General features: G+C 40.8%; 1 protein-coding gene across 7 annotated transcripts in view; it reads right to left on the bottom strand.

Moving 5' to 3' along the window:
- Positions 1-12,237, bottom strand: part of szt2 (SZT2 subunit of KICSTOR complex) — a 442,490-nt gene that overhangs the window by 124,090 nt on the left and 306,163 nt on the right. For 6 of the 7 annotated variants that reach the window (XM_050055637.1, XM_050055638.1, XM_050055640.1 and 3 more), the window contains exons 54-55: positions 6,441-6,538; positions 6,172-6,304 (exon numbers count right to left, since the gene is read on the bottom strand). The exons of the other annotated variant lie outside the window; for it this stretch is intronic. In XM_050055637.1, the coding sequence (XP_049911594.1) occupies positions 6,172-6,304; positions 6,441-6,538 (231 nt within the window). The remainder of the gene's footprint in view (positions 1-6,171; positions 6,305-6,440; positions 6,539-12,237) is intronic. 7 annotated transcript variants of the gene reach the window in all.

Here is a 12,237-nt window from a genome sequence, read left to right as displayed (position 1 = left end):
ATCTCGGTATTTGGCTTGATCATGGTCTTTCTTTTAAACCTCATGTTGAAAATCTTCTAAAAAAGCTGAGACTGAAGTTAGGGTTCTATTTCAGAAACAAGTCCTGCTTCTCTATGGAGGCCAGAAGGAGACTGATCTCTGCTACCTTCTTACCGATTCTTGATTATGGTGATCTATTGTACATGAATGCATCTGCACACTGTTTGCACATGTTAGATACTGTATATCACAGTGGTCTGAGGTTTGTTACAAACTGTAAAGCCCTCACTCATCATTGTACTCTTTACTCCAGGGCTGGGTGGCCATCTTTGACTATGCGTAGGCTCAGTTACTGGTATTTGTTTATTTATAAAGCCATTCTGGGTAAACTACCATTGTACATTTGCACTTTGATTGCTCAGAGATCTGACTGTAGTTATAGTCTGAGATCGCAAGATTTGGTTTTATTGTCTGTCCCACGTGCACGGACTGAATTGGGAAAGAAATCTTTTAAGGTCTCTGCTCCCCTCACTTGGAACGGCTTGCGAGATGTATTGAAACTGAGGTTTTTGGTCCCTATGTCTGGTTTTAAAGGTCTCATAAGTACAATGGTGAATGAATCGGTTGGTACTTGTCGATGCCTGTAGGTATTTAAATCATTTATATCTTAGTGAGTATCTTTTATGTTTGTGTTTTTTATATCCTTACTGTTCATTGTTGTGTTGGAATTTTTATGCTGCCATCTTGGCCAGGTCTCCCTTGAAAAAGAGTTCACTGATCTCGATGGGACTAACCTGGTTAAAAATGGGTTAAATAAAAATAAATAAAAGATACACAAACATGAATGAAAAGCATTTGTGAATATCTTCCTTACATTTACAACTTTCGAACAGGCATTTGTGAACTCAGTTTTTATTTGTGAATCGAAAAAACATTTGTGGATTTCAGTTCTACGCATGTGGATTTACTTTTTACAGAGTTTTGAAACAAACTTTCCACTGGTCCGAACCACTCGGCCATTTTTGGATAGCACGTGATCACCCAGCTGATGACGTCATTTCCGCATGTCAAAGTAAGAGCATGCAGTCTTTCTATGAGCTGTTTTTTGTTGTTGTCTTTTTTGAAATAATCAGCCATAAGTAACGTGCATTCATTGTTTTATGTTAATGTCATACAGTGAGTATTAGTGTGTGTTTATTTGTTCTATGTATATTATCTGGCACACACTTTTGTATACATTTCTGTTTGAGTATGAAAGGCACAGTGGCTTGGCTGCTTCTTTAGTTGGCAGTTATCAACCAACTCATCCTTTATATTTTTCATTTATTCTTTCGAGTAGGATTCAAGTCACAAAGCACTTCACATCTTATTAGTGTACTCTTAGTAATGTAGTTGTAATGTCTGTGCTGACCGCACCGTGTTTAGTTAGGTTACATAGTTTCAGTGAGGTTACGTTAACTGTTGTAAGATATGACAAGTGGCAACACCCTGGTTAAGGTCTTTGATAGAACAGCTGTTGGTGTTGGTAGCTGTTTTTGTTTAGAAATGTCGTATTGTAGTTTTATTGTTCATTGTTGATATGTAAGCTAACGTTAGCTACTGAAACGGCATATGTTGCCGTGGCAACAGTAAACATTCATGTTGCTGGCTGTCTATGGCAGGGCTCAATCATTTTGCAGCTGCACTATCTCTATGCTGATACACCTTTAATCTTGATGCAATTCAGACTTTTATTGTTGTTGTTTTATTGTTGTTGTTGTTGGCAGGGGAAAGGGAACCGCACTGGACTGAGTAGAAAAAACTTGTACTGTATTGTTCAATGAGTTAGCTAGTTGTGCCAAAAGAAAATTTTGTAATAAATGTCTGATCCAAAGTTACAGTGGCATGCAAAAGTTTGGTCACCCCTGGTTAAAATTTCGTTTACTGTGAGTAGTTAAGTAAGTAGAAGATTAACTGATGTCCAAGATGCATTAAAGCAACACTTACCTCTCTGGAAATTTTACGCTTTTCTTTGTTTAGGTTAAAATGCTATTAATAAGCTGATGGCACACTAAAATGTAAGTGAATTCCACCAGAAATAAAAACTCATAATTATACCATTCTCATATAGTTCCAGCCCCCGAGTCTGTGACAGTCTACCAGTAACAGGGGCGCTTGTGGATATAAACTAGTAACAGGGACGCTTGTGGATATAAACTTATCTCAGTAACAATGGCAGACAAATGCGGATCACCGCTTCCACCTCCAGCCGCTCCAACAGGGAAATCAGTTGGCAAAAGAAAGAATATAGCAGAAAAAGCTAACACTAAGAGAGAACTCGAGGCTGAAAGAGCCAAAACTCGGGTCAACATCGGCTCTGCTTTCGAGCAATGGCGTAGACTGATGCAGCTTAATCCTGAGCTAAAAAGGGACAAGATGGTCGCAGACTTTCTGCTGGACAGGTATTTTTAGTTTGCCTCTAATGTAACATGGGCTATAACGTTATATATGACAACACAGCATCCAGTTACTAACGGTTAGCCTACTGTAGCCTAACGTTGCCTGAGCCTCCTTGTTTGTTGCCAGTCACCAGTACTATCTAATGTTAGCATTTATGTTATATTATAAAACTCATCAGTCATCACTGACCCCAGATACGTTTCAAAACTCCGGGGTTGCGTTTCACTGTGCAGGACGTTACTAACGTTATGTTTGAAGCAAAGGTTTGGGCGTCCTGCATGTATCTAGTAACACCCCCTTTAGCAAGTATCACAGCTTCTAAACACCTCTTGTAACCAGCTATCAGTCTTTCAGTTCCACATTCCTTCCTGCAAAAGGCTTCTAGTTCTGTGAGATTCATCCGCTGTCTAGCATGCACTGCTCTTTTGAGGTCTATCTACAGATTTGGCAAAACCTTCAGTTTGCACCTCTTGAGGTAGTCCCTTTGGATTTGGTGGTGTGTTTAGGATCATTGTCCTGTTGAAGAAGCCGTCCTCTCTTGATCTTCAAGTTTGTTTGTTTTTTACAGATGGTGTGATGTGTACTTCCAGATTTGCTGGAATTTAACTGAATCCATCCTTCACTCTACCTGTGAAATGTTCCCTGTGCCACTGGCTGCTACACAAGCATGATCCATCCACCCCCGTGTTTAACAGCTAGACAGGTGTTCTTTTCATGAAATTCTACAACCTCTTTTTTTTCTAAACATACCTTTGCTCATTGTGTCCAAAATGTTCTATTTTAACTATTTAACTATTTTAAGTCCACAGGACTTGTTTCGAAAAAGCATCAGGCTTGTTTAGATGTTCCTTTGCAAAATTCTGATGCTGGATTTTGTTGTGAGGACACAAGAAAGGTTTTCTTCTGATGACTCTTCCATGAAAGTCATATTTGTACAGGTATCACTGCACAGTAAAACAGTGCACCACCACTCCAGAGTCTGCTAAATCTTTCTGCAGGTCTTTTGGAGTAAAACAGGGCTTTTGAATTGCTTTTCTAACATTCCTTTGAGTAGCTTTCTCATAAAGTTTTCTTGGTCTTGCAGACCTTAACTTGACCTCCACAGTTCCTATTAACTGCCATTTTTTAATTACATTATGAACTAAGGAAACAGCTACTTGAAAACATTTTGCTATCTTCTTATAGCCTTCTCCTGCTTTTTGGGCATCAGTCATTTTAGTTTTCAGAGTGCTAGGTAGCTGTTCAGAACAGCCCTTAGCTGCTGATTGTTGTTACAAGGTTTCAGGAGTCAGAATATTCACAAAGCTTTGAAATTTGTATCACTTAGCCTTTCCTAATGAGTACTATGAACAAGCCATAGCCCTAACAAGCTAATTAAGGTCTGAGACCCTGTTATAAAGTTGTGTGAGAGCTCAAAAGTCTTAGTGTGCAAATCTTTGCTTGGTGCTCTTATCCTTTTCTTCCACTCTAAAATTATAAAAACTAGAATAATACCATAATCTTGCCTAAAACTTTGAAAAGTGAGTTTCATCTTTAACTTCATGCCTTTTGGAGATCATCTTACACCTACTTTATGCTGATGACAGCCAAATCTACATGCCCCTAAAAGCCAATGACCCGAGTTGCTTAGAGCCCTTATTAAAATGTCTTATTGACATTAAAGCGTGGTTGGCCCGTAATTTTCTAAATTTTAATGAAAGCAAGACAGAGGTTATAATGTTCGGACCCACCAGTACCTCTACAGCCCCTCTTGACCTGGTTTCTCTTGCTTCGTATCTTAAACCTACTGTGACAAATTTTGAGGTCAAAATTGACAACAGTCTTAAAATGGATCAGCAGATAAATTCCATTGTAAAATCCAGCTTTTTCCAGTTAAGGATCTTATCAAAGGTTAAGCCCTTCCTTTCTTTTAATGACTTTGAGAGGGTATCCATGCTTTTGTCTCCACAAGACTTCACTATTGTAATGCCCTCCTTGTTGGTGTCTCTTAGACTTGCATTTCACGACTCCAATTGTTTCAGAATGCGGCTGCTCAACTTTTAACTGGAGCACGCAGGCAAGAGCACATTTTCCCCGATATTACAGTCCCTACACTGGCTTTCTATGTCTTTTAGGATTCATTTTAAGATCTTATTGTTTACTTTTAAGGCTCTAAATGGGTTGGCCCCCTCTTACTTGTCTAGTCTCCTGCACCCCTGTATTTCCTCTTGAGCATTGAGGTCTGCTGACAGATCGCCTGTTTTTAAGTCTCGTTTAAAAAACCATTTGTTTTCTCTGGCCTTCTCAGTCTCTGTGTGATAGCAGGTTGCTTTGTGATCTGAATTTTGTGTTCTTCGTGTTAACAAACTTTTCGTGTTTTGTATTTTTGTCACGCATATTTTTCGTACAACACTTCAACGCTGTTGTTTTTAAATGTGCTACATAAATAAATTTGTATTGTATTGTATTACTTAACCATTCACAGTAAACAAAATTTTGACCAGGGGTGCCTAAACTTTTGCATGCCACTGTATCATCTATTCTGTTGGAATGACAAATGTAAAGTACATGATCAAATATCTGCAAGGGTTTCCTTGTTTCTAACCACTGTGCACTGGACACTTTTATTCTGTAAATCAGTCTTTATTTGAAATAAGTTACCAGTGAGGGTACAGTACCACTGTAAGTTTCCCCTTGTTCTTGCTGATATGGCCATTGTAAAATAAAAATTGCAAAAGGAAGTCTTGAAAATGCACTATATACATTAATCTAATTATCAAGGATATTTCCTATGGACATGACTTGAAATGACAATTTGCTCAGCTTATTTAAGGGAAGACACAAAGGATAAAATTTTCTTAAGACATTTTATGCAACTAGGCACTACGGTAACAAAAGAAAAACAAAAACTTTTTCTGGAAAAAAAAACAAAACAAAAAAAAAACAAATTGCTAAACCATTTGAATTTAAACATCTAAAGTGTTGGTAGGTTTATGAGCTTTTGGGACACTTTGTAGAACAGGCTGCAACACATCTGCTGGAAATACAAGCATTGCATCGCCCCCTCATATCTGTCCAACCTCCTCCATGTTCCCACTCCCTCCCGCTCCCTCAGATCCTCTTCCTCCACACACCTGTCTGTCCCCTCTGCCCGCCTCACCACCATGGGGAGCAGAGCATTCAGCCGCTCTGCTCCCCGTCTCTGGAATTCATTACCACCCCAACTCAGAAACATCGATTCACTCCCCCATTTCAAATCACAACTCAAAACACATCTGTTTAAAACTGCCTATTCCATCTGATGCCAATTGCTCTGTCACTTTCTATTGTTTTTTGTTTTGTTTTTTAAATTGTTGTTTCTTTTTAATGTCTTTTTAATGTCATTTTATGTATCTGTACGGTGTCCTTGAGTGCCAAGAAAGGCGCCTTCAAATAAAATTTATTATTATTATTATTATTATTGTCTAGAGTGGCAGCTATCAGCCTGGGTGGCCGCTTGGTCACTTAGATCTACATGCTACTGAGTGCACTATAAGTCAGGAGTTGAAAACAGTTGAAATGTTGATCAAAGTCAAAGAAAAAAAAATAAGCTGTAATATAATTTGACAAGTAAGCACTGAGGGCAGCTGGACTTTCAGTTGAGGTGTATCGTTGAAGACCACAGAGGCCGGTGGGACACAACGCCACGTTCACCCCCGTCAATTTTATATGGCACAAGCAAGTAATGCGCGTTGCATTCTACCACTCATTTCATACCCAGCACAAATAACTCACCTTGTCTTTTCAAATGCCTTTACTGTTGTATCACTGGCCAGAGAACTGACCAAATTGACAATCTCTGCCAAGATGGAGGGCAGCAGGAAGTGTGAAGCCGTTTCAGCCGTGCACTGCTGAATGGAGGGGCAGCCTGTGTTCCAGAGGCCAAGTCAGAATGGAAAAGAAATAATGGTAGTGAGAGAAACTCCAGCATACAGAATATGAAGTCTTTATGAAATTATTTTCCCATATTGGCAGAAAATATGGGGTACTGAAATAACACTTACCAAGTTTAGCCATGAAAGTGATCCATGGCTGGCAGGTAACCTGGTAGATGGGGTGTAAAGTGCCTGCATCTCCCTCTTCCAACTGAGACACCTGCCTCCTACACAGCCACAAACACCCATACTGCATTAGAGTGCTCCAGAATACAGACCTGGGGCCATATCCACGGACATTCTAGGAAAACTCTCAGAGAGCTCCTAACTTAGCCTATACAAGTTTAGTAAGGAGCCCTAGACTAGGAGTGATTTAGAAAAGTTCTCAGAGCAACTCTGAGCAAGGAAGGGACAGAAGCTTTTACCTTAGAGAGGGGCTATCGTTGACCCCGTTGCTAGGTATGATGCATCCTTTTAACATATGTGATTGGCTGTCACAGACATGCCCTTTAGTGAGCCTGCAAGGTGTGGACACCCAGTGGAAATGAAATGAACTACTGACTGTGAAAGTGTTGTCATTGTTGGTGTGATCACTCTACTGATGGAATGTTGAGACAGACCCAAGTCATCACTGCTGCACTGTTGCATTTTACCAGTTTTGGTATTGTGATCATTTTGTTCCTAGAAATATAGTGCTAGGTGGGAAATGGGTGCGTATCCCTAATGATATCAACCATGCGTATTATCCCTGCACAGTATAATCTGTAGCATTTCATTTCCTCATTGTTATTCATTGTTTGGAGAATATTTCTCCTACATCTTTGTCTTTCCACAGTTTTCTCCTCTGCTAAAGAAACTCTAAAGCCCCTTAAAATTCCTCCTCTCTACTCTGACAGGTTTTCAGCGTAAGATGCTCTGTGATTAACTTTTATCTTTACAAGGACCTAGTCTTAACCTTAAGGGGAAATTCTGAGAAAACGTCACAATTCTAACTGTATGTTCACACCAACAGCGACCAGAGCTTCCAAAGCGGTGGAAGTCATTCATTTTCAATGAGAGCCTGGCGAATTGGGCGACCTGGTCGTCAGCCGCGAGTCTTGGGCGAACAAAGTGACCGGAGCAGCTACGGAGGAGAGTTAAAACTCTTTTAACTTTATGGTAATGAGCTCTGACGCGGTTCGGCGGTAACCAATCGGAATGCTGACGTGCTTCGATGAAGCGGGTCCCAGAGAACAAGCCATTTAACTTTGGTTCCTACAGCACACTTGTTCCGACAATGGATATCGAGAAGTTTATTACTTGCGTTCGCGCCCACTCAGTCCTTTATAATGTGTCGCTGTTCGGTTACAGAGATCAAAATAAAAAGAATGAGGCTTGGGGAGGTAGTTGGTCGGTCTGGTGAGTTTTAAAGTGTGTAATGTTAGTATAGAGGAGAGAACTGCAGGCTAATGTTGCGACGTAGCATGCAGGTATTCCTTGCTTGGTTTGAATAGGGTGACATACATTTTCTGTTTTCATTGACCAAACATAACTTTCTGTAGGCCAACTATAAGCTTTCTGACTGGACAACAGCTTTCAAGCCAGTAGCCCACTTTGCAGCTCCTTTAAATTGACAAGTACAATCGAACGTTCAATGATTCACGTGATGAGCGACTAGAGCGACCAAAGCTGCCACAAATATTTTTGACAGTTGTGCTTCTTGGGCGTCCACGACAGACTTTGCCTCTTTGGAAGCTTCTGGTGTGAACGTACAGTAAGAATTTTCTTGGAATTTTGTCACTGGGAGCACCTCTTTGTATTAGGAGGCTTTGTGAATACGGCCCGAGCTGTACTGGTTTAAAGGCTTGTCGATCACTGTCAAAAAGGTGCTACAGCTCTTTAGCTAATAAGTTGTCTTGTCTGCATACAGACACTAGCAGTGCAGTTTTTAATTGGTGAATTCTTGTTTGATAGCTGTATTAACCATACAGTCATTTATTTGTGTTGATCAGTCAGCTTTTTCCCTATCAAATAAACTGAAAAAAGAAAATCAAGACTAAAGAAGCGTCAGCTAGAAAGCTAAAGTAGAGTGTGGTTTGTAGGCCAGGGGGCACTGTCATGACACAGTAAAATTTTCTCCCTTGTGGCAACCAATTTTTTTTTCTCAAAAGACAGACCACAAGTTATTTACCAAGCAGATCTGTATTCTGTGATAGAAACTAGAATTACCGCCACACGGTTTTATGCCTCTGTGCACCAGTCAAGTTTTTCTTACAGTTTACATCTATGTCTGTAAAAACATGGATGCTTTACACACAGATCTATACAATCAGCACAGTTTCAAGGTAGAAACCAAGATTTGTGTCACCAATTCAGCCATATGTCTCCCCTTCTGTTCCTGATATACTACACTGAATAATGGCAAGTGTTTTTTGCAAAAAATTAGATGTCACAGTGAAGTTGACCTTTAACCTTTTGTATAAAAAAATGTTATCATTTCATTATTTTATCCTATCAGACATTTGTGTGAAGTTTTGTCATAATTAGCGTATTAATTTTTGAGTTATGGCCAAAAATATGTTTTTTGAGGTCGCACTGACCTTTGACCTTTTACCTTTGACCACAAAATTATAATCAGTTTACTCTTTAGTCCAAGTGAAGGTTTGTGTCAAATTCAAAAAAATGATCTTTGAGTGTTCTTGAGATATTACATTCACGACACTGAGATGGATGCATGGTCACACTGACCCTGACCTTTGACCACCGAAATCATCATCAGATCAATGTGATTCCAAGTTGACATATGTGTCAAATTTGAAGAAATTTCCTTCAAGTTGTTCTTGAGCTATTGCACTCAAGAGAAGGAAATGGATGCGATGTCACAGTGGCCTTGACTTTTGACCCTTGACTACTAAAATCTAATTAGTTCATCCTTGAGTCCAAGTCAATCTTAGTGCCAAATTTTAAGAAATTCACTTGAGAATATGGGTGTTCTTGAGTTATCACATTCACGAGAATGAGACAGACAAGGTCACAATGACCTTGAACTTTGACAATACAATACTAGGTGGGCACAGAGTTTTGCCTGAATGGTTTTAACATCACTCGCTTTGACAGGGATGCAGCGAGAACACGGAAGTCGATTGGGGGCGGGCTCTGCATGGCAGTCAAAAGTAGATTGGCAGCAAATGTCACAGTGAGAGAGACTGTATGCTGCAAACATTATGAACTGATGACTGTGTCTTTTAGACCGCGCTACTTACCACGAGAATTTTCTCAGATCACTGTCATTTTAGTATATGTACCAGGTCCTGATTTTAATCTAGCTGCTGAACATTTAGCTGACTACTACAACAGAGCAGTTAATCAAACTGGGGAACAGCCAGTATTTCTAGTGGGGGACTTCAACCGGTGTGACATTACCACACATCTGCCAAATCTACCGTAGTATGTCACAACCCCCACCAGAAAACAGAACATACTGGACATGTGCTATGGTAACATCCCTGGTGTATATACCTCAAAACCATGCCCCCCTCTTGGCCGCTCAGACCATAATGTTATTTTATTACTTTCCACATACAGATCAAAACTGAAGACAGGTGAACCCATCACAAAAACCACAAGAGTCTGGAATGACGAAGCAACCAAAACACTCAAGGGTTGCTTTGACAGATTGGGTCTTGTTTTTTGATACCTGTGGTTGTGATTTTAACATGCTGACTGATGTGCTGACCTCCTACATTTTATTTTGTGAGGATACGGTCACACAGACCAAAAAGATAATTATTTACCCAAATAATAAAAAAATGGGTCACAAGGGACATGAAAATCTGCCTAATACAAAAGAGAGCAGCATTCGTGCAAGGAGACAGATTCAGAGGGAGGGAGTTGGAGAAAAAGTTCAGAAGGATGGCCAAGCTTGCAAAAATCAACTACAGGAACAACGTGGAGCAAAAATTAACATCTGGCAATGCAAAGCAGGCGTGGCAGGGTCTAAACATCATGATGGACAGAGCCCCCAAACCTGCAGTGGTCAGCTGCCCGGACCCCGCTCCCTTTGCAGAGCAACTCAACATCTTCTTCGCCCGGTTTAACAGCAACAGCACTCCATCCAACTTTAACTGCTCAACTTCCATCTCCTCCCACCCAGCTATCATCATCGACATGCAGCAGGTGACCTCCATCCTTCACCGAATCAAACCACATAAGGCCTCTGGCCCTGACAAGCTCAAAGGCAGGGTGCTCAAGGACTGCTCCACTCAGCTAGGTGGAGTGTTCACTAGACTGTTTGAGTATCTTTTGGACTCTGGATATGTCCCCAATCAGTGGAAGGAATCCACTATAATTCCAATCCCCAAAAAGTCACCAGCTAAGGAGCTGAAGGACTGTAGACCAGTGGCCCTGACTTCTGTGCTGTGCAAATGCATGGAGAGAGTGGACTCCTGTCCAAAATGCTGTCACACAAAATGGACCCTTTTCAGTTTGCCTACAAGGCAAAACGAGGTGTAGAGGATGCAAGTCTCACACTGTTGGATTCTGTTACTAAACACCTGGACTCTGCACACCCTCACACCAGGGTCTTATTTATGGACTTCTCCTCTACTTTTAACACAAATGGATTAGGAACTTTTCATATGACAGACCACAACAAGCTTTTTAAAGGTTTTAAATCAAACAAGCTGATTTTAAACACAGGTGTACCCCAGGGTTGTGTTTTATCTGCAGTTCTCTCCTCTGCTTACACCACCAACATCACTTGTAACAGTGAGGGAATGAATCTTTTTAAATACGCAGATGACATGGCCCTTGTGGCTCACCTGACTGACACCACTGCTCTGAACCAGTATCAGCAGGCTGTTGAAAACCTGGCCCAGGCATTTAGCTCAATTTCCCTGAGGGAACCCTCCCAAGGGATTAATAAAGTACTATCTAATTTAATCAGCTCTCTCTTGAGCTAAATGTCTCAAAAACCAAAGAGCTGTGTTGCGGGGGTAGAAGAAAGTCAGCAACCGCTCTTTTTAAACCACTCAGCATCCAGGGTCAGCTTGTAGAGCAGGTTGAATCTTTTAAATACTTAGGAACAGACCTAGACAACTGTCTATCCTTCTCTCAGCATGCAGACACCATATTAAAAAAAAACAACAACAGCGCCTCTACCTGCTGAGGCAATTAAGGACTTTCAGCGTCAGCAGACATATTTTAACTTTGTTTTACCAGTCACTGATCAAATCCATACTCACCTTCAACATCTGATCCTGGTACAGCTCCCTCTCATCCAAACACAAAACAAAACTCTTCCGCATAGTTAACCAGGCCAGCAAAATCATTGGATCACCACAACCTCCCCTTTTGGAATTGCACAGCCACCCTGATCACAGAAGACCCCTCTCACCCCCTCCACCACTGCTTTCAGTTGCTGCCATCAGGGAAACTTTATAAGGTTCCACTGGCCTGGAAAAACATTTACAAAAAAATCCTTCATCCCCTCTGCAATAACCATTTTGAACAACCAGAAACAGACACGTGTTCCTTTTTTTAACAGCCCTGTTTGTATGCTTTGGTATTGTGCTTTTAATGTTGCTTTAATGTTTCCGTATTTGTACCTGTCAAAGACGAATTTCTGTCACTTTGTGACACACAAAAATATCTATCTATCTATCTATCTAATCTAATTGTATCCATCCAACTTCACAACCATCTTAAATCAAACAGTCTGTATGAAAAATTCCAATCTGGCCCACAGCACCGAGACAGCTCTCATCAGAGTCACCAATGACCTCCTGATGACCTCTGACTCCGGCTTCACTTCCCTCCTCATCCTTCTCGACCTCTCTGCTGCTTTTGATACTGTTGATCACCACATCCTCCTTCACCGCCTCCAACACGACATCGGTATCTCTAGCACCGCCCTTCAATGGTTTCACTCCTACCTCACGGGAAGGAC

Source organism: Epinephelus moara, chromosome 10, assembly GCF_006386435.1.
Source record: "Epinephelus moara isolate mb chromosome 10, YSFRI_EMoa_1.0, whole genome shotgun sequence".
NCBI lineage: Eukaryota > Metazoa > Chordata > Actinopteri > Perciformes > Serranidae > Epinephelus > Epinephelus moara.
Note: the sequence above shows the minus strand (reverse complement) of the source record. Positions and strands in the feature narration are given on the sequence as shown.